Source organism: Elephas maximus, chromosome 18, assembly GCF_024166365.1.
Source record: "Elephas maximus indicus isolate mEleMax1 chromosome 18, mEleMax1 primary haplotype, whole genome shotgun sequence".
Classification (NCBI taxonomy): domain Eukaryota; kingdom Metazoa; phylum Chordata; class Mammalia; order Proboscidea; family Elephantidae; genus Elephas; species Elephas maximus.
Window position 1 is genome coordinate 23372366 of NC_064836.1, and position 23428 is coordinate 23395793.

Below are 23428 nucleotides of genomic sequence, written 5' to 3' on the forward strand. Positions count from 1 at the left end.
AAGTGGATCAAGAAAGGGCTCTTGTGTTCACCGCAAAGCCTGGTGACCAGGAATTCTGTGTTGTACTTGTGGATGTGACATACTGAACCTGTGTATATTTTGGGTCCTGAACGTAACACATAACGCATTCTCAGCACTAAATAGAATGATGATGCTGACAAGCGAGTTATCTAGGTGCCCTGAGCCTCTACTCAGCATGGCTGCGATTGGGTTCATTCTTACTATATCACTCATTGATAGCTCACGGTTAAAAGCATAAATGAGCTATGGTCTGTTTCTGGTTTCTTTAAATACTCTATATAGTATTTTTCTATTTGATAAATGTCAGGTACTAAAAATATTAACTGTGTGCTTAACAGTGTATCGTACCTTACTTAAGACATGTGCCACTGAATGCTTAGCAATCCAACTTAGAAACCACACATTTATGTAACATTCGTATGTATATATACATATGTATATATACATACATACATATATATGTATAGAGAGGGAGAGACTTAAGAGACATCAAAAATATGTGTATATATAGTGTTTGTGTATGCACTGTTTATAAGAACGCTTTGTTAAATTATATGGCAAAAGATTCTTTGTGTTACGAATATACATGGGCAAACTGGATGCATAAACTTGGATTGCCTCATGTTTGAATTACTTAATGAAGGGCAAATTGTATATTTTAATCAGCATTGTGGGTTACTTTTTTCTTCTTCTCAAGATAAACTATCTGCAGGACTGATGGTGTCATTTAAAGTTTGGTCGACTTTGTTTCTTCTGGCTGAGCCCGTTTTGTGTTCAGTGCTAATAGCTTTTTATCTAGGCTAACTACTGTGGAAGAATGGGGCCAAGTAGATATGCATGTAATCACTCTAGCAGTGAAACATAGCATACCTTTAAAAATATTTCCTAATATACATCAGAGAGCATATTTAATGTAAAAATGCTGTGTAAGCATCTAACAGTTATTTAGAGAATGATTTAGTTAAAGATTGACTGGTAGATGATTCTGCAGTTTGGATTCCGGAAAAGTGAGAATTAGCCAGCCAGTATGGTTTGAGAATGTCACAGACAAGTACCAGCAGGATGATATCAGCCTTCCCTTTTGGCCTGTACGGCATTAAAGTCTTTCATAGTGAGAAATGCTTGATGCTTTGGATGTGGGTGTTGCACGTACACTGAGCACATTGTAGGACTAAGCTTCTGAATAAAGTTTCAGTTGATAGCTTTTTAAAATTAGAAACTGACAGTCTAAAATTTGTTTAAAAAAAAGGGAGCGTTTTCACTGGCTGCTTCATATTCATTTAGATCTATGATGACTTACAGCTCTCACAGAGTAAAAAAAGTAGACGTTGCTTTTATTCGTATAAAGCCTATGATTCTCTCCATCATAGCTCATAGTGCGTAAGAACTGAACCCTGGTTTGCAGTATTCAGTTAACTTAAAGGTCAGTATACTAATCCCGTATTCTACTATAAGAAATCATTCCAGTGAAAGGGTTTTCTGGCAAGGATCTCGTAGGAAAATCTGGGCTAATGTTTCTGTGCACAGCATTCTAGATTTGATAATTGTCCTGCAACCCTGCTTTCAGTGGTAGTTAGCGTCTGTTGAATCTTACGGCTAGGTTGGATATCACGCAAAGCTGCATACAAGGGAAGAAACAATCACAAGAGTTATATAGTTTAAGCTGTATATGTGGATATTATCTCAGCTTGTAAATATTAAAATGAAAGAATGGAGTGTTAATAGATATAATCAAACATTTCCTCTGTACTGAGGTAGATATTCAGTATCATATTCTTCTGCATATATTAAAAGTAACCCTTTAACACTAATACAGCAGTTTTTACAGAAATACACATATTCTTAAGATTTCCAAGGCACTTTCTTAAGAATGTGTTCATGTCTTTATTTGTTTTGACAGTTTGGAATTTTTGTTTTCACTTGGGTTGTTTTTGCTTGTATATTTTTGTTACATAAAATAAATCAATATAAAGCTCCTTGTGTCCATAGTAATGATTTTAGAGAGAATAAAAAGTGCCAATTTTGTCTCATGTGCTCACACATTTATGTAATGCTCAGAAGTGTGTCTTATAAACAGTATAGTCATATAGCAGTGTCACCCTAGTCTTAGTGTGTTAAGGTACGTAATTATAGTGTTAGTTTTCACAATTATAGTTTGCTATCGAAAAGTTCTTATCTTAGCAAGCAGTTGTTTTCTTTTGTTTATAAACTCTTTGTGGTAAACCTTTATGTGGTATTACTCTAATGGTCATTTAAGTTTTAGAAGGTAATAATAAATTACTTGTTTTGATATTAACATGTTTTAACTTCTATAAAAAAAAAAAAAAACTTCTATAGCACTTTATATTCAAGACATTTTATATATGCATTCTGATTTGACATTCATTTTTTAAATGCTTTATTTTATCTGGATTGCAGTAACTGTTAGTGACTTAGAGAAAGAACTATTTGATGTCACTAGTGTGATCTATAACTACTATTAAATAAACTTTTTCATAGTGACTCCTTTAAAGCCAGACAAATATATTAAGATTCCTTGGAGCTTGAATATGTATTTTCTGCCTCACTTTCCTGTACCATCTACTCATATTGTTGTTAACTAAACCCTGTATGTGTAAGTTTTCCCTTCTGGCTCCCTTCCTTAGAAGGGGGAAAAATCATGCTCAAACCAAACAGGAATATTTATACTTTTGTAATGTATCACTTTATTATGTTAATTCTAGTTCTAGCTGTGTTTTCATTTTGACAGCATTCTTCAAGAGTCCCCAAGTGAGATATTATAAATGCAGATAATTTAATCCTGTCAAAATATTTGCCAAGAATGGTATTTGTACAATTTGTCACCTATTCCAACCTTCAGTATCTAAATTTTCCATTTAATAACTACTGTATTAACACTGAGACTAGTTACGCTCTTATATTTGCATTAATGGTGAACTGTTAGCCTTGTTTATAGCTTGTGGCATATATATATACTTTTTTTATCACCTACAGTGCATTTGGAAACCCTGGTGGCATGGTGGTTAAGTGCTACAGCTGCTAGCCAAAAGGTCAGCAGCTCGAATCCACCAGGCACTCCTTGGAAACTCTATGGGGCAGTGCTACTCTGTACTGTAGGGCTGCTATGATTCAGCATGGAGTCAATGGCAATGGAGGTTTTTTTTGTTTGTTTGTTTTTGTATTGTGTTTTAGAAATATGCTCTAAAATCAAACTTGATATTCATGTAGTAAATATTGTTTTAGCTATCAAGAATTAAGAAAGGAATTTGATTTTAGTTTTTTTTTTTTTTAATGTGAAAGGGAAAAATTATTGGCTGTTTTCAAAAGTAACAGTATATTTTAATGATAGTACACACCATCTACCCTTTACAGGTGTGTGGTAGGCAGAAGCATGGTATAAAATATTTGCCATTTTTATTTTAGGTCTTAAATGTGTTCATTTTCTAGTCATTAAAAAAAAAAAAACTAAAAGAAAAACAAAACTATTGCCCAACTAAAACATTTGTGCTTTTTTAGGATAAACAACAACACTATGTCCAGTTTTGTTAGTTTTATTATTTTATTTGATAAAACTTGTTTAACTTGATGTCACCTTTAATTTTTAGTTTTTTTCATATTGCCTGCCTTCTCATATAAAACAGGAAATGATGGAACTATGTTCGTTGGGTTATGTTTATAGTTAAATGTTATTTTCTCTTCCTACAGTTCATAATATATTCTTTTTTAAGAGAACTGAAGTTGCAAGTCTAGAAATCATGTTCTTTCTAATTTTATCACATACTTTAAAAAAAAAAGCTAGAATGGTTCATAAAGTAGGAGAAAAAATAGATTTGGCAATTGATAAAAACAGGATTGTAACCCATTAAGTGAAGAGTCAGAAAGAAGGGGAGACAGGAGATTGATGCCTTTCCATTTAACTGGCACCAGTTTGCTTTAAAGAGTTTTCAATTATAAGAGATACTGTGAGACTGGAGGCCCAGAAGTGGAATTGTCTGCCCTGTGATGCACTTCAAATAATTCGTGATTCAGTTTTCCCAGCCTTTTTGTAATGGAATTTAAATTATAATAAGGAAAATAGAATGAAGAGACATTGGAAGGAGGATGTATGATTTGACTTTCAGCCCTCGCATAGATGCACCAATTGCTGTCCACTGCCGTAGATATATTTTCCACCATCATTAATTCTGAATTTCTTGAAAAAATTTATAGGAGGTGGAAAAAAGTGCATGTTTCCAAATGGTTGGAGTTTAAAATTTATTTCTTACTGATAGAAAACAGCCACATCCCTGGAGTTTCTAGATGTGACAGTGTTTCTATTATTTCAAAAATTGATTTTTGAGAAATTAATGTTTCCCAATTATCATAGTAATTACATGCTCACTTTAAGACATTTTGCTATAAAAAGCAGAAAAAATGGCTCCCAAAATTACACTATGCAGAAGCAGCTTGAAGATAGTGTTTCGGCTTTTTTTTTGGTAATCTAAAATTAAATTTTAAAAATAACATTTTAATGATACCAAAACCAGGTATCCAATGATAGCCCTTCTAATTAAAAAAAAAAAATTCTGTGATTTCATGTCCAGAGTTGAGAAACACCATATTTTATAAATGCACCTGAAGTTACCATCTTAACTAGCCAAAGCTCAAGAAATAAGAATGGATGTTTTTATGTTGAGTAGTATAGACTCCTGGTAGAAAACTGTGGGATTTCATAAAATGTAATAACAGAATATCCTGTTGAGCTATATTTTTATGTTAATTTCCAAATAAGTTTAAAAGCATTTAAGTTAGATTATAAGGTATCGTCTACCACAGAGTAGAAAGCCAAGTTGTTTCATTGTATCTTCAAATGAAATTTAGAAATTTGACTGTAAACAAGTTTTTGCTCTTCCTGGGAAATTTATGACTTGCTTCTTGCAAGTTTCTCTAAATTTTTATTCCATCGAGCCTTGAAAAACTGACCTCTTGCCCTGAAAATGAGAAGTTTAATTAATTTTGCAACTGTGGTTCAATTGGGCCTGAGCCTTTTATATCTTCAGAAGAGAGTTTAATCATCTTATTTAACTCCCTTGGTGATAAAACAACCAGATTGCTTTGTTTATTATAAACTATTGAAAAGGTTTAGAAAACTATTGAAAAGGCTTATAGACTGCCCTTCCTGCCAGGTACAGATTGGAACTCATGTAGCTCTGATGCCATATATTGGTAAAGTTCTTTGTTCCTCATCACTACTCCCTGCTAGATTATCCTCCCAAATCATAGTTGGGGCTCTTCTGAAGGGGTGGTTCCATTTAAGTCTTTTCTTTAATCAGTCTTTGACTAGAGTTTGCCTAGTTGCCAGCTACAGTACAGAGCCTAAGAATTCCACCCAATCAAAGCATGCTGTTGAGCAGCATTACTGAAAGTGTGAAGGTGATAAGTTAGTCATATATACCACTTGTGGCTTTAGGAAGAATTGGGGGAAAAAAACAATAAAGTTTTATAAGAAAGAAAACTCAATCCTATTTCCTGAGCACTTCTGTGTACTCAGCACTGCCGCAGTGCTGGTGTGATTTGTGTTTCATTAGGACAGTACTTCCCAACCTTTTTCACATCATGGCACACAGAAAATTAGGAAACTTGTCACAACACACTGGGGCAAACAGATGAGCTTGTTCTTGTCCAGAGGAGAGTGCTAAGGAGCCCTCCCTGCCATCCTGAGGGCACACTTGTCTTGGTGAGCTGATGGGGAGGGATCCTCAGCCAGAATACAGAAGTCTGCAGTGCAATCCGAGGGTTAAGATTTTCCAAAGTAGGTAATATAAGACTGGCTTACATGAGTTGACAGACATTTGACCCTGAACCTAGGTGACTTGAAAAAAGTTTTTGACATCCAAAGTCTCTGGAAAAACGAGCTGCTGTGGGGAGTAGTTCTGGGTTTGGGCTCTGTAATTTTGGAAATGTAACAATATTGGTAGAGTCCATTAAGCAAGAGAAAATAAAGAAGTGAAGGATCAAAAGGAATAAAGTCAAAAGAAGAGCTGTATCATGGCTTGGGGACAATTTAGTGGTAGGTTTTGGATTATTTTTGCTAAATAAATCGGTGTTCTGAGGGTTGTAATATCTTCAGATTTGGAGTCAGAGTAAAGTTCTAATGTAACTTCTTGCTAGTCTTATTTAAGCTTTTCATTTCTAAACTCATGTGTTCAGTTTTAACCATTTCTAGATATAAATTAAGCATCCCGTAGGAAAATTAGTATACTGACAGAGCACTGTGTCTAGTGTCTAATTAGTAGTTATTCTTCAATGCAATGATCAAATTTTACTTTTAGAAATGGCATAGAAACTCAGCCATTTTAAAAGAGTTGGTTTCTTCCCAAGTTTAAGTAGTAGAGAAGTATTTGGATATTTAACAGTGACTCCCACTGTGGAATAACCTGGATTTTTATTGCCGGAAAAACCCTCTGTGAAACCCAAGTCCCTATTATAATTCGGACTTAACTATGAAGTTCTAATGGAAAATCAACTCACAAATTTTAAGAGAATATAAATTCATTCATCTTGATTGAAAACATTGTAAACTATGCCTCAGTATTGTTATTTATTGTCGTATATATGTCTTTCCCTTTGAGAACACAGCAAATGACCATAGTTTACAAACCTAAAACTCTGCATTAAAGATGGGATATGCTCATAGGATAATAGTGTCAGACCTGCTACCACAATGCTCTTCTCCGCAGAGTCAAGCCCAGCTGATTGAATGTAGCCAGAGATGCTTATTCTCAGTTTCTCAGTATAATATAAGGGCAGAACTTAAAAATGGGAATTATGCCACAATGTGATGGTGCTTTAAGGTAATGGGATATTTTGTACCAATTGGTATCAGTTAAGACTGTATCTAGCATTTCTGCTGGGCTCTTAACGTACCTTTCTATTATCCTCTCATCTGTGATTATATGTTTGTTTATATATTTACCTAAACCCCTCTTTATGTTGAAGTACAGACTTCAGTACATGAACATCAGTATTTTTGTCTCTTATCTCTTTCATTAATGAGTTACTGTTCCTGATATTTTAAAAGTAGTTATCAAATTATAAAATCAGAATTCCTGACAACTTTAATATTTTAAGCAAAGTGCATCTCATTCTAGAATGAGTGAGTAAACTTCTTTTAGAATTCCCTTAAAGTTATTATCTATCTGATTATATAAAGTCATTTTAAATCCTGTGGAATAATTGGTAATCTCAAGTTCAAGTATCATCCTTCATTATAATAAAACTTCCTTAATGAAAAGTTAGGTTCTCAAATCATCACTGTCTTCTAAAGTGTAAGGCAGTGATGATGAGAGGTGCCCTGCAGGTAGTTGCCGCTGTAATCGTATTCTTCAGGCTGAAAAGCGTAGTTAACAATCCTTCATATATACAGTCTTTAGAACTATTTTAGAACTATTAGAAGAGTTAAAATCCATCTAACTCTGAAAAATATCTTCACTTTTTTGTCCGTCAGATTATGATGATTCTCTTGCTTTTTTATGTTTAAATTATTACCTCTTTTCTATTCCTTGGTACCCTGGTGGAATAGGCAAGTAACCATATTGGAGTGAGCATTAAAACCTAAATTAAAATGCTTGTCTTAATGGGGAACCATAATGCTACTCACTCAGTCCATTGAGGGGATAAAAGAGATGGCTCTTCCCATCCAGTTTTGTTCACAAACGGTGTTGCTCAAATTTAGGTGACTGGCTACTAGGGAAATAAATGAATGTGGAATTGAGGATGGAACAAAGAATTCAATGCTTTACAATAATGGACTATATTTGAGAGTTCAAGAGAGGATTGGAGAAAATAACTGAGTATGTAAAAAATGGTAAGTTTATGATTGTTCAGTTGAAGGCAAGTGGCTGGCTTGATGAAATGACATAATTGGTAGTTTTCATCCTGTGACCCTGCTATCTTAGCCTCTATCTCAGAATTGAGAAATGAGCAGAGTTTATCAGAAAGGATATTCATTGCTGGTATCTTTTGCGTGTGCATGATGTATAGTACACACAGCTCTCCTTACTCATCCTTCACAGGTGTATTATTTACTTTGCCTTCCAGGTGTCCGCAAATATGGTAAAGATTTTCAAGCTATTGCAGATGTAATTGGCAACAAGACTGTTGGCCAAGTGAAGAACTTCTTTGTAAACTACAGGCGTCGGTTTAACTTAGAGGAGGTATTGCAGGAGTGGGAAGCAGAACAAGGAACCCAGGCTTCTAATGGTGATGCTTCTACTTTAGGGGAGGAGACAAAAAGTGCTTCTAATGTGCCATCAGGGAAGAGCACTGATGAAGAAGAGGAGGTGTGTTTGTGTGTGGAATTTGAGCTAATATGAGTTGAGGAATCACCTTTTTCTGTGGTGTTAATTTGTCAGAGGATTAGCTAAATGAACATGAAAGGTTGACAATACACTTACTCAGTGGCGCATTTCTCGTGACGCTGAAGTCATAATGACACACTAAGTTCTGATCCTAGAAGAATGGAGAGTGTATTGTTCTTTCATAGTCTTATTTTTATTTCCAGTGTTAAGCTGTTAACTAATAAGATGCCTGTTTGGTAGCTTCGTTGCTTTTTTGGCTTTTTGTTTTGTTTAAAATAAAAGAAGCTTGTGCTTCCAATAAACACTGGTGTTACATTATTGTTTTGTTTTGATTTGTTTTTCTTGTGACAGCCCAAACTATCTATATTGTATTAAGTTCATTAGGAGCCATCATCTTATTCGTGTATTTTTGTTTTCTCACCTCTAGGCACACACCCCACAGGCTCCTCGGACTCTGGGTCCTTCTCCTCCTGCCCCATCATCCACTCCAACACCAACAGCCCCCATTGCCACTCTGAACCAGCCTCCACCACTTCTTCGTCCAACCCTGCCTGCTGCCCCTGCTCTTCACCGGCAGCCTCCTCCACTCCAGCAGCAGGCTCGGTTCATCCAGCCCCGGCCAACTTTAAATCAGCCTCCACCACCTCTCATCCGCCCTGCTAATTCTATGCCACCCCGTCTAAACCCAAGACCAGTGTTGGCCACCGTTGGTGGTCAACAGCCACCATCACTTATCGGAATTCAGACAGATTCACAGTCCTCACTGCACTAAGAGTTAATTGAACAGAGCTGCAATAACTCTTCACCCCATCATTATACCAGTGCTCATCTGACTGATGCAAAAACAGAAAAGAATAATCCTTCCTAGATACTGAGGCTCCAAACTACTTCTGTGGTAGTGGAATAGCGTAAGTGGGTGTCTAAGAAGTTTTTCAGTTCACTAGACTAAAATGTTATGCAACAAAAAGCCTCCAGATAGCCTCCTTTCTAGAGTATATGTTCAGCAATGTGATCTCATAAAAGGAAAAAAAAAAAAAAAGATTAAGTATTCTATATACCAAGGTTTTTGTTGTTGTTGTTTTGTTTTTACTATATTTATTTCATTGAAGTTCTTTATCTTCCAGCCTCTTCATAGTCAGGGCTCTTATTAGTACAGAAATATTGATTAAGGAATTGTGAAAACTCCTTAGGTTTCTTCAGTTAAGTATGTTTGACTTTTTTTTTCTGTTTTCTTTAATTTAATTTTTTTTAAATAAACATTTTCCTACGTTAGGAGTGCAAGAATAAATAGCCTGCATTTCAGATTTTGACATATGTTCATTTAATGCATATTTAAGAAATTATAGCTGAATATTCATTTTTCAAAAGATGTTGCTTTTTTTCCAGAGGAATTTTAATTATTCCTTTAAAAGAAAGCAATTTAATCAATTGCAAAGCAATTACATGAAACCACAAAGAATATACTGAATTTACTAGCCCTTTAACATACAATTAAGGGTCTTAGTGCAAAGTCCTTGTTTAAAGGTCATTGGCCCATCATTTATCAGTAATAAGGGGATTGGAATAATAATTTTACATACAGATGAGAACTTAATTTGTTCAAGTACAATGTCTTTTAAGTTCCTTGAAAATGGAGTTGATTTTTTTTTAATGTTTCTAAATGTTATGCGCTTTTAAATAGTACAGGCAGCCCCCAGATTATGAACGTGTTCCATTCCTAAGTCTGTCTTTAAGTCGAATTTGTATGAAAGAAGAGTTAGGTACAGTTCGTATCTAACATCAGTTAGTCAGATGTTTGTCTTAGATAGTATAGTGTACCTTTCTATGCATAAAAAACAAACACTTCCAGATACACTAAAAAATCTTTAACATAATTATACAGTGATGATAATGTTTTAATGTGAGTCACAAAGTAGCACCTGTTTTGTTTCTATGAACCATTGTATGTACTGGGAATTTTTAATATAATAGGCTTTACAGGGGTTGGTTCATAACTACCGGTTGTATATAAGTCGGTCGTTTGTAACCCAGGGACTGCCTGTAGTTTCCTACACTTGGGAACTTTAAAAGAATTATATTTCATCATTTATGTGGAAATGGTAGTTATGGAAGCATTTATTTGTAATACCCTTTTGTGTTTAGATTTTTCTGAACTTAAAATTGCCCTCATCTTATGAATACGGTCTGCACTTAATATAAAAGATGTTTTCTTGATAAATCTCTGTCGTACTGTTTGGATGCATTTGTGTATTCCTTACAGCCAGCCTGTACTTGTGGGTTTGGTTTAGGGTTAAATCATCAACATTACTTCATAAAATAAAATCGAGAACTTGCTCTGTGTTATCTAAAAAATGTATCAGTATATTGTCACAATTGTGCTGTTAACTAAAATGCTGAGACCCCTTTTTATAAAAAAAAAAAAAGATATTTCAAGTCTCCTCAATTCAACACATAATCATTAAACATCTATAAGGAGTATTTTACAAGTGATGGTATTTCAACAATGTGTTACTAATGTTTTTGATAGAATAATTTAATATTGGAATCATAACTTGGGCAAAGGGACAGATCACTTAAATTGCTATACTAGTGGAACGTAAGGCTAAATGTTTGCACGTTCATATTCTCATTACATTTAGAACTGGTTCATAACATGGTTAACATTTAAGGACTTAGTTTGTTTTGAGAGATCATATTTTTCCCAAAATATTGGAAAAATAGTCCCTACCATTGCCTCTAAAACATTAAAGAGCTAAAACTAATTCATTGGTTAGTTTTACTTCTGAAATTTAGACCACTTCTTTCCATAAGGACCTTAAGTTCTGGCATAATGTAAAAACATTTTCCCAGAATGGGTTCTTTCATTCTCATTGGATCATCTCAGTTTCTGCTCCTGAATGGTAGATAAAATCTAACTGATTAAAAAATTCTTAGTATTCAAGAATTTTTACTTTAAAAGCCATTGGGGACAGTTACATATCTTAAAAGAAAATATCTAATGCATTTTTTTTAAATACTTAGATCAGTTCTTGCATATGTGCATTCTATAACCTTTATAGCTTTTATTGTCTTGTCTCGTCGATAGACCTTCAGTATACGATATGTGGCATATGTCAGTCAAGTTGGTCAGTCCCAGCATCTGTCCAGCTGTTCGGTATATTGTGATTCATTTAAAATCTGTCCTATCCCAGACATGGGCCAAGGTGCTGTATCTGAGGGATGTGCTGTAATTTATGTCCATTAGAGCACACAGCAGAAAAATCTTAGCTTCAGTAGTAATAATGACACATGTATATAGTGAGATGTCTGTTGTGTGCTTTGCATATTTTGTAAATATATTGCACGTCATTTTTCTTTTTTGTTTTAAGCAGTGTTTGGCCTGGAAGAGTGATATGCTTGCTGCTTAATCAAAGGATTAAAGATTTAAAGATGTGTATGTCTTCTATTTTTACATAATTTCACGTTGTATGAGGAATATAGGCCCTCTTTACTGTGAAATTCTAAATATTGATTTTTATTAAAAAAAATCAAAACCTAGGAATCTTTTAATGACCATTTTCATTAAGGTTTCAGGGTTATCATTTTCAAAAATCAATACGCAACTTTTTTTTGTTTTTATTATATAAATAGAAATAAATCACACTGTTGGTACATCTGATAAATTTAATGAAAAAATATTCTGTATAATTTCATTCCAGTGTAATAAGGATGGAAGTATAAAGGTAAGTTATGATGTAAACTTGTTCATAATAAGTTTGCAATTAAGTGAGTAAAATAAAGATGAAAGAATGTAAAATTGTCCTAATATAGGCCTACATTCTTTTTAAAAATAGACACAGAGCAAGCAAAGAATGCAAGTCATGATTTTCAAAAAAAAATGAAGGCAAGTACTTCAGTTAAAGTACTGTTTAGTTAATATGTTCCATTATCAAAAGAATATTACCCTGCTATCAAGAGAATATTATCCATAAATATTAATAAATGCTGACCAGTTAACACTGGGTTATCAGAGTCCCCTCAAAAGTAATAGTAAGCTGACTTAGAACTCTTTAAGCAAGATCTGTCATTCTCTTTGTGCTTCCCCAAAATAGATAATGAATAAATTCTAATTACAGAAAACAAAAAAAACTAAAATGTGTATTTTTTTAACTTAAACATTCATGATAGGTTTGCAGCATTTATAAGAATAAGTGAATACAGAAAGTCCAAGAATCAAGTTTGACCAACCATGCTATATTCTATTAGAAAATACAAGAAACTTTACCTCATTTTCTGACAGCTGATTTATGGGACTACGTAAACTGCTTTCTCTTGGGGAAAAAATAACTCTCCCAACCTTCATCTTTATTATAACTAAACTGCCTTAGTGAAGGAATATTCTGCAGCAAAAAATTTTTAGTAACAGTGGATTTTTAGGTCTAAACGTTAAAGGAACGCTAAGTGTCTGAGTTAGTACCTAAATAGATAAATTGTTTTTCAAGAGGCTTTCTTGTCATTTCAGTGGCTGCTTAAGCAGCCACTCGAAAGTAGGGGGGAAAAAGCCATATGGACTCATCTGTCCTTTTCCTTCTCATAAGTCCTATACACTTAAGGGAGAAAAGACAAAAACTAGAAATTAGTGTTGGAGTGTTTGCAAGTTGTCATCACTGGATTTAAAGTAGACCATTGACTATTGTCCACTGATAAGGAAATGGGCCTTTACAATATGGTAAGTTCTTAAACTTTAGAATCCTAAAACTGGAATTTAGGTGAACAGGGTCCCTAAAGAAAATATAGTGGGGATATCAAGTGGAGCTATCTGGGAGCAGCCATCATAATGCTAAATGAGATAATGAGTTTACATCCTTAATGCTTTATATCTTCCCTCCCCGCTTTGGATTATTTTTTAAAAGGTTAGGTTTTTATTCTGTATGATTTAATTTTATTTAAACATAAGGTACAATTACCAATAACTAAGAAAACCCTGAATAATACTAAAACACAAGATACCTCTTGAGGTATCTAACTTACTGGCCTCAACAGCTTTCTTACTTAGCAGGATTTGGCTTATAGAGGCTCTTACCCCAAAACCATTTTTGTTCACACGCTGACTCTCTCTGCTTTCCAAACGAGTTCGGGGGAAAAAAATCAAGATCACTGAGGCAGCCTTGTCATTTGGCTTATATGTGGAAGAGGTAACCCTCTGCCTTTAACAGGATGACACTTCATGTTAATGGAACTGATTATAACTTGTAATAGATGTTCTCACGTAAAATATCATTTGCAAAATAAAACTACATAGACCAATTCTGGAAGAAGCGTCCATCTCCAAATAAAAGTTAAAATTCAATCCCAGCTCCAATGAACAAGTTATTTAAGCTCTCTGAACCTCAGTTTCCTCATCTTTAAAATGAGGAAAATTATACCTGCCCTATGCATGTTAGAAGGAGCCCTGGTGGCACAGTGGATAAGTGCTTGGTTGCTAATCAAAAGGTTGGCAGTTTAAATCCACCTAGCAGCTCAGGAGAAAAGACCTGGTAACTTGCTCCTGTAAAAACGTCAGCCTTGGAAACCCTCTGGAGCAGTCCCACTCTGTCCTATAGGGTTATTGTGAGTCAGAATTGACTCGATGGCAACAGGTTTGGTTTTTGGTTTGGTATGCACTTTAGACCATATGGCCTTGATGATAGAAACAATGCTGGAGGCTGAAAGAATTTTGCAAACCAACGACTTCTTCATTGCAAATACCTTCTTTGACCAACATAAACGGTAACTATACACCTGGACCTCGCCAGATGGAACACACAGAAATCAAATTACATCTGTGGAAAGACGGTGCAAAGCTCAATATCATCAGAACAAGGGCAGGGGCCGACTAGGGAACAGACCATCAATTGCTCATATGCAAGTTGAAACTGAAGAAAATCAGAGCAAGTCCACGAGAGCCAAAATATAACTTTGAGTATATCCCACCTGAATTTAGAGACCATCTGAAGAACAGATTTGGTGCACTGAACACTGGTGACCGAAGACCAGACGAGTTGTGGAATGACATCAAGGACATCATACATGAAGAAAGAAATAGGTCATTGAAAAGACAGGAAAGAAAGAAAAGACCAAGCTGGATGTCAGAGGTGACTCTGAAACTTGCTCTTGAACATCAAGCAGCTAAAGCAAAAGGAAGAATTGATGAAGTAAAAGAACTGAACAGAATATTTCAAAGGGTGTCTCGAGAAGAAAAAGTATTATAATGACATGTGCAAAGAGCTGGAAATGGAAAACCAAAAGGGAAGAACACTCTCGGCGTTTCTCAAGCTGAAAGAACTGAAGAAAAAATTCAAGCCTCGAGTTGCTTAGTGAAGGATTCTATGGGGAAAATATTAAATGACACAGGAAGCATCAAAAGAAGATGGAAGGGATACACAGAGTCATTATACCAAAAAGAATTAGTCGATATTCAACCATTTCAAGAGGTAGCACATGATCAGGAACCGATGGTACTGAGGGAAGAAGTACAAGCTGCTGTGAAGGCATTGGCGAAAAACAAGGCTCCAGGAATTGATGGAATATCAATTGAGATGTTTCAACAAACAGATGCAGCGCTGGAGGTGCTCACTCGTCTATGCCAAGAAATATGGAAGACGGCTTCCTGGCCAACTGACTGGAAGAGATCCATATTTATGCCTATTCCTAAGAAAGGTGATCCAACCAAATGTAGAAATTATAGAACAATATCATTAATCTCACATGCAAGCAAAATTTTGCTGAAGATCTTTCAAAAACGGCTGCAGCAGTATATTGACAGGGAACTGCCAGAAATTCAGGCCGGTTTCAGAAGAGGACGTGGAACCAGGGCTATCACTGCTGATGTCAGATGGATCCTGGCTGAAAGCAGAGAATACCAGAAAGATGTTTACCTGTGTTTTATTGATTATGCAAGGGCATTCGACTGTGTGGATCATAACAAATTATGGCTAACATTTCGAAGACTGGGAATTCCAGAACACTTAATTGTGCTCATGAGGAGCCTTTACATAGATCAAGAGGCAGTTGTTCAGACAGAACAAGGGGATACTGACTGTTTTAAAGTCAGGAAAGGTGTATGCCAGGGTTGTATTCTTTCACCATAGCTATTCAATCTGTATGCTGAGCAAATGAGAAGCTGGACTATATGAACAAGAATGGGGCATCAGGATTGGAGGAAGGCTCATTAACAACCTGCATTATGCAGATGACACAACCTTGCTTGCTGAAAGTGAAGAGGACTTGAAGCACTTACTAATGAAGATCAAAGACCACAGCCTTCAGTATGGATTACACCTCAACATAAAGAAAACAAAAATCCTCACAACTGGACCAATGAGCAACATCATGATAAATGGAGAAAAGATTGAAGTTGTCAAGGATTTCATTTTACTTGGATCCACAATCAACAGCCATGGAAGCAGCAGTCAAGAAATCAAAAGACGCATTGCATTTGGTTAAATCTGCTGCAAAGGACCTCTTTAAAGTGTTGAAGAGCAAAGATGTCACCCTGAAGACTAAGGTGCGCCTAACCCAAGCCATGGTATTTTCAATCGCATCATATGCATGTGAAAACTGGACAATGAATAAGGAAGACCAAAGAAGAACTGACGCCTTTGAACTATGGTGTTGGCGAAGAATACTGAATATACCATGGACTGCCACAAGAACAAACAAATCTGTCTTAGAAGAAGTAGAACCACAATGCTCCTTAGAAGCAAGGATGGCGAGACTGCATCTTACATACTTTGGACGTGTTGTCAGGAGGGATCAGCCCCTGGAGAAGGACATCATGCTTGGCAGAGTACAGGGTCAGCGGAAAAGAAGACCCTCAACGAGGTGGATTGACACAGTGGCTGCAACAATGGGCTCCAGCATAACAAGGATTGTAAGGATGGCTCAGGACCGGGCCGTGTTTTGTTCTGTTGTGCATGGGGTTGCTATGAGTCGGAACCGACTTGACGGCACCTAAGAACAACAACAACAACATGCACTTTAGAAATTTTTACATGGCCTACTTACATCACTATCATCTTAAATTTTAAAGTGCAATACAAATGAAAAGGGTAAATTCCAGTTCAAGACAACAGATTGTACAGACTTGTTTGCTTTTCTTCCCTCTCAAAATCTGACTGAAATGACAATATAAAAATGAAAATAATACTTAGCAGTGCTGGAAAACCAAGAGAGGTGCCACAGTAGATGGGGATAGATTTAAGATCCCACAAAATTAAGGAATCTCCCATTCCATAAGGGCAAAAGAGCAGGGAAACAGCAATATTCTCAGAAGAATCCCATAATACTCTTAAATTAGAGCTGGACATGTGGAGCAGGCCTCTAAGATTCCTGCCTCCTGGTACTCATGCCTTTGTGTGTGGGCTGGACTTAAGTGATTTTGTTTCTGACCAAAAGAAAAAAAAAAAAAACAGCAAAGGTAATGGGATATTGTTTCTGTGATTAGGTTACATAAGATGATGATATCTGTCTTGCTAGCAGGCTCTCTGTTGCCATCTCTGCTTACATGCTTTGATGAAGCAAGCTGCCATGTTGAAGAGGTCCATGAGGTGAGGAGCTAAGGGCAGCCTCCTGCCAATAGCCAGTGAAAAACAGGCCCTCAGTTCAACAACCTGTGATGGACTGAATCCTGCCAACAACCACATGTGCTGGGAAATGGATCCTTCCCCAGTTGATCTTGAGATGACTAGAGCCCAGCTGACACCTTGATTGCAACCTATGAGAGACCATGAAGCAGAGGATGGAGTTAAGCTGTGCCCAGAATCTTTACTCATAGGAACTCTGAAGTAATGAATATATATATATATTTGAGCTGCTAAATTTTGGAGCAATTTGTTATGTAACAATTTGTTATGTAGCAATAAATAACACAATGGATAAATATACGCCATTTAACTAATCAAAAGAAAATTAGAGTGACTACATTGAATATCAGACAAAGTAGATTTCAAAGCAAAGAATATTATCAGTGATAAAGTTGGTCATTTAACAACGATAAAGGTATCAGTTCATTAAGAGGACCCATGATAAAAGTGCAAGAAAAAATAGGCAAATCCACCATTATAGTCGGTGATTTCAGCACCTGCCTCTCAGTAATAGAATATGTAAACCAAGCATCAGTAAGAATGTAAGAGTTGAACAACACTGTCAACCACCTTCACCTAACTGAAATTTATAGATCATTCTGCCCCAAAACAGCAGAATAAACATTCTTTTCCTGTGCACATGAAATATTGCCAAGATAGATCATATTCTGTGCCAAAAGCAAGTTTGTTTTAATAAATATAAAAAGATTCAAGTCATCCGAAGTATGTTCTCTGAGTACAATGGAATTAAATTCGAAATCAGCAACAGAAGAAAATCGGGGAAATCCCCAAGTATTTGGAACTTAACACATTTCTAAACCTATGGGTCAAAAAATAAATCACAAGAGAAATTAGGAAATATCTTGATTTGAGTGTAAATGAAAAAATATATTAAAATCTGGGATGCAGCAAAGCAGTGCATAGAGAGAAATTTATAGCTTTTAACATATTAGGAAGAAAGAGCCAAAAATCAATCATCTAAATTTTTATCTTAAAAAGCTAAGAAGAGCTAAACCAACTGAAAGTAAACAAAAGAAGGAAATAATAAAGACCGGAATGGAAATAAATGAAATACATAACAGGAAAACAATAGAGAAAATCACTGAAGCCAGAAGTTGCTTCTAAAAAGATCAACAAAAGAAAAAAAAAAAAAGAGCCTTTAGATAGAATAACCAGAAATTAAAAAAAAATACACAAATTATCAAAATCTAGACTGAAAGAGGAGCATCACTACATAGCCTGCAGAATTGAAAAGAACTGTGCAGGAATGTTATAAACAACAAATTTGGAAACAGTTTTGAAATGGAGAAATTCCTACCAAAACTCTCAGGATGAAATAGAAAATCTGAATCAGGTAAAGAAACTGAATTTGTAACTTAAAAGCTTCACACACGGAAAAGTCCTGGCCCAGATAGCTTCACTAGTGAATTCTATCAAACCCTTAAAAAAGAAAGAATACCAAACCTACACAAACTCACGGAAAAGCCAGGAGGAAAGAACACTCCACAACTCATCTGTGAGATCATTCTTATTCCTATTCAAAGCCAGACAAAGATAGCATAAGAAAACTTCAGATTGATATCCCTTATGAACAGAGATTCAATAATCCTTTTTTAAAAAATGTTAAATCCATCAAGATTCAAAAAGGATTACACAACATAACCCAGTGGCGTTTATCTCAAGAATGCAAGTTTGGTTTAACATCTGAAACTCAACTACTGTAATACACCAGAGTTTTTCAACCTTGGCATTAAAGCTAGCTAATTCTTTGTTGTGCACTGGAGGATGTTTAGAGCATACCTAGGCTCTAACCCCTAGATGCCAGTAGCAAGCAAATCATGAACAGAAATGAGGAGGGGTGTGTGTGTGCGTGTGCGTGTGCGTGTACGTGTGTGTGTGTGTGTGTGTGTGGTGGGGGTATGTGTCTTAGGCTGGGTTCTCTAGAGAAGCAAAACCAGTAAAGCATATAAATATCCATATAAAGAGATTTTTACCAAGGAAACGGCTCACGTGGTTGTAGAGGCCGGAACATCCCAAATCCGCAGGTCAGGCTGGAGGCTTCTCCTGATTCATGTAGCTGCAGGGACTGGGAAACCCAAGATCAGTAGGCAAAATCACAGGTAAGCTGCTAACTCAAGTCCCAAGAACCAGAGGCCAGATGAACAGGAGCCAGCTGCAGTGTCCAGAGCAAGTAAAAGCCCTCCAGCCTTGCCAGAGTCCACTTATATTCGATGCAGGCCATACCCCCAAGGAAACTCCCTTTCAACTGATTGGCTGCTCACAGCAGATCCTGTATCATAACTGCCAACCACTGAGAATCATGGCCCAGCCAAGTTGGCACACAACCTTAATGATCACAGGCGGAGACTTAAGCAAGTACAAAATAGATGGCCACAGACACAGTATTGTTTTTGCTGTTGTTAGGTGCCGTCGAGTTGGTTCTGACTCATAGCGGCCCTTTGTACAAAAGAACGAAACACTGCCCGGTCCTGTGCCATCCTCACAATCATTGCCATGTTTGAGTCCATTGTTGCAGCCACTGTGTCAGTTCATCTCATTGCGTGTCTTCCTCTTTTTCACTGACCCTCTACTTTTCTAATGTTGATGTCCGTCTTAGTCATCTAGTGCTGCTATAACAGAAATACCACAAGTGGATGGCTTTAACAAAGAGAAATTTATTTCTTCCCAGTAAAGTAGGCTAAAACTCAAAAGGGTGTCAGCTCCAGGGGAAGGCTTTCTCTCTCTCTGTTGGCCTTCTCATCAATCTTTCCCTGAACTAGGAGCTTCTCCACACAGGGACCCTGGGGTCCAAAGGATGCACTTTGGTCCCGGCACTGCTTTCTTGGTGGTATGAGGTCTCTTTGCTTGCTTCCCTTTTCTTTTTATCTCTTGAGAGAGAAAAGGTGGTGCAGGCCACACTCCAGGTAAGCTTCCTTTACATTGGCTCAGGGATGTGACCTGGGTAAGGGTGTTACAATCCCACCCTAATCCTCTTTAACATAAAATTACAGTCACAAAATGGAGGACAACCATAGAATACTGGGAATCATGGCCTAACCAACTTGACATATATTTTGGGGGGACACAGTTCAATCCATGACAGTGTTCTTCTCCAGGAAGTATGTGAGACAAGGTCTTGCCATCCTTGCTTCTAAGGAGCATTCTGGCTGTACTCTTCCCAAAACACTCAGTCCATGGTATATTCAATATTCTTTGCCAACACCATGATTGAAAGGCTTCAATTCTTCTTCAGTCTTCCTTATTCATTGTCCAGCTTTTGCATGCATATGAGGCGATTGAAAACACCATGGCTTGGATCAGGTGCACCTTAGTTTTCAATGTGACATCTTTGCTTGTTAGCACTTTAAAGAGGTATTTTGCCCCAGATTTGCCCGGTGCAATGTGTCATTTGATTTCTTGACTGCTGCATCCATGAGTGTTGATTGTGGATCCAAGTAAAATGAAATCCTTGACAACTTCAATCTTTTCTCCATTTATGCTGATGTTGCTTATTGGTCCATTTGTGAGAATTTTTGTTTTCTTGATGTTGAGGTATAGTCCATACTGAAGGCTGTAGCTTTGATCTTCATCAGTGAGTACTTCAAGTTCTCTTCACTTTCAGCAAGTAAGGTTGTGTCATCTGCATATCGCAGGTTGTTAATGACTCTCCCTCCAATCCTGTTGCCCTGTTCTTCCTCATACAGCCCAGCTTCTCAGATTATTTGCTCAGCATACGGATTGAGTAAGTATGGTCTGCTTTTTTCAAACTGGTGCTGAAACTACATACAGTAGATAAGAATAGTATGAAACTAGGTAGAACAAAAGGAACATAGGTATTTCTCGAGCTCCTAAGCTAAAGATTAAAGATAAGCTGGATGCGCATGGAAAGGTCCTTTCGGAAAAGGGGTCTTTTTGTGTTATTTTAATGTTGCACGAGTCCTGGGAGAAAGCCCCTCATACTTTCTGCCTCTCTTCTTGTGGTGGTCAGCATACTGATAGGCAGAGCTGGGGTACAGGTTATTTGGTTGGAATCAAAGGGACCACGTATCACTGGCTCAGGAAATTAAAAATAGAAAAACCATAAAAAAAAAAAACCATAGACTTGCGTTAATTTACCTCCCAACGCAGCATCTATTTAGTGAGCAAGTGAGCATCCTACGTGCACAGACCCTGAGGACTTACTTTTGCCTGGGAGTGGTTTGCTGCTGAATCATACTTCCCATGTGTGGTTCCATGACAGGCACAGACTTTCCATTGTAACTTGCAATGGAAGTTAAAGATGCAATGTAAGGCCCAAGGTGAGGGTTTTTCCTCCTTGTCTGATATCACGGATCTCTAGGTTATGGAAGGTATGACCTTTTACCCTGCTCTAACTGACGGCATTGGGTTTTTGTTTTTTTTTTTTTTTTTAACCCATGGTGTCCAGCGATCTTATCACAGAAAGAGCAGTCTGAGGAAGATAAACACATTAGACCATTATTCCAGTAGGTGGCGATCTAACCTCTCCATCACATTTCCCTTGACAGCCAGGGCTGCAATCTCTCATGCCATCACATCATCCAGCAAATTAAACATCTGAAACCTGTGTCTCTTTCAAGTGTGAGGCAATCTTAGGGTGTCTAGAGGAAAAGATAAAAGGGTTAGCCCTTTTCTTCTGGGTAAAAATTTAGTGTATAGTCTATGTTAGTTGTTGTTAGGTGCCGCTGAGTTGGTTCCGACTCATAGTGACCCTACTTATAACAATGAAACACTGCCTGGTCCTGCACCATTGTCACAATTGCTGTCATGCTTGAGCCCATTGTTGCAGTCACTGTATCAATCCATCTCATTGAGGGTCTTCCTCTTTTTCGCTGACCCTCTGCCAAGCGTGATGACTTTCTCCAGGAAGCATGTGAGACGAAGTTTGCTATCCATGCTTCTAAGGAGCATTCTGGCTGTACTCCTTCCAAGACAAATTTGTTCGTTCTTCTGGCAGTCCATGGCATAGTCGATGTTCTTCACGAGCACCATAATTCAAAGGGGTCAACTCTTCTTCGGTCTTCATTATTCATTGTCTAGCTTTCGCATGCATGTGAGGCAACTGAAAACACCATTACTTGGGTCAGGCGAGCCTTAGTCCTTAAGGTGACAGCTTAGGTTGTTTTAACACTTTAAAGAGGTCTTTTGCAGTGAATTTGCCCAATACAATGTGTTCTTTGATTTATTGACTCCTGCTTTCATGGGTGTTGATTGTGGATCCGAGTAAAATGAAATCCTTGACAACTTCAGTCTTTTCTCTGTTTATCATGATGTTGCTTATTGATCTACTTGTGAGGATTTTTGTTCTCTTTATGTTATGGTATAATCCATACTGAAGGCTATAGTCTTTGACCTTCATCAATAAACGCTTCAAGTCTTCTTCACTTTCAGCAAGCAAGGTTGTGTCATCTGCGTAATGAAGGTTGATAATGCATTTGCCTCCAATCCTGATGCCCTGTTCTTCTTCAAACAATTCAGTTTCTTGGATTATTTGCTCAGCTTACAGATTGAATAAGCATGGTGAAAGGATACAACCCTGAGGCACATCTTCCCTGGTTTTAAACCATGCAATATCCCTTTGTTCTGTTCAAACAACTACCTCTTGTTCTATGTACAGATTCCACATGAGCACAATTAAGGGTTCTGGGATTTCCATTCTTTGTAATGTTATCCATAATTTGTTATGATCCACACAGTAGAATGCCGTTGCATAGTCAATAAACACAGGTATTCTCTGCTTTCAGCGAAGATCCACCTGACGTCAGCAACGATATCCCTTGTTCCACCTTCTCTTCTGAATCAGGCTTGAATTTCTGGCAGTTCCCTGTCGATGTACTACTCCAAACACTTTTGAATGATCTTCAGCAAAATTTTACTTGTGTGTGATCTTAATGATATATTGTTCAATAATTCCTGTATTCTGTTGGATCAGGTTTCTTTGGAATGGGCACAAATATGGATCTTTTTCAGTCGGTTGACCAGGTAGCTGTCTTCCAAATTTCTTGGCATAGACTAGTAAGTGCTTCCAGCACTGCATCCCTTTGTCAACCAATTGGTATTCTGACGATTCGTGGAGGCTTGTTTTTCACCAATGCCTTCAGTGCAACTTAGCCTTCTTCCTTCGATAAGAATACTTGTTCATATGGTACATCTTAAAATGGTTGAACATCCACCAATTCTTTTTGGTACAATGACTCTGTGTATTTCTTCCAGATTCTTTTGATGCTTTCTGTGTCACTTAATATTTTTCCTGTAGAATCCTTCAATATTGCAACTCAAGACTTGAATTTTTTATTCAGTTCTTTCAGCTTGAGAAATGGCAAGCCTGTTCTTCCCTTTTGGTTTTCTGGCTCCAGGTTTTTGCACACTTTACTTTGTCTTCTCAAGCCACTCCTTGAAATCTTCTATTCAGCTCTTCGACTTCATCGTTTCTTCCTTTCACTTTAG

The 23428-nt window shown here is 36.9% G+C and overlaps 1 protein-coding gene across 5 annotated transcripts in view; it reads left to right on the plus strand.

Moving 5' to 3' along the window:
* Positions 1-11948, plus strand: part of RCOR3 (REST corepressor 3) — a 57711-nt gene extending 45763 nt beyond the window's left edge. For 4 of the 5 annotated variants that reach the window (XM_049858622.1, XM_049858623.1, XM_049858626.1 and 1 more), the window contains 2 exons: positions 8101-8342; positions 8788-11948. In XM_049858622.1, the coding sequence (XP_049714579.1) occupies positions 8101-8342; positions 8788-9132 (587 nt within the window). In that variant the 3' untranslated portion in view covers positions 9133-11948. The remainder of the gene's footprint in view (positions 1-8100; positions 8343-8787) is intronic. The other variant, XM_049858625.1, reaches the window with a different exon arrangement.
* The last annotated feature ends 11480 nt before the right edge of the window (positions 11949-23428 follow it).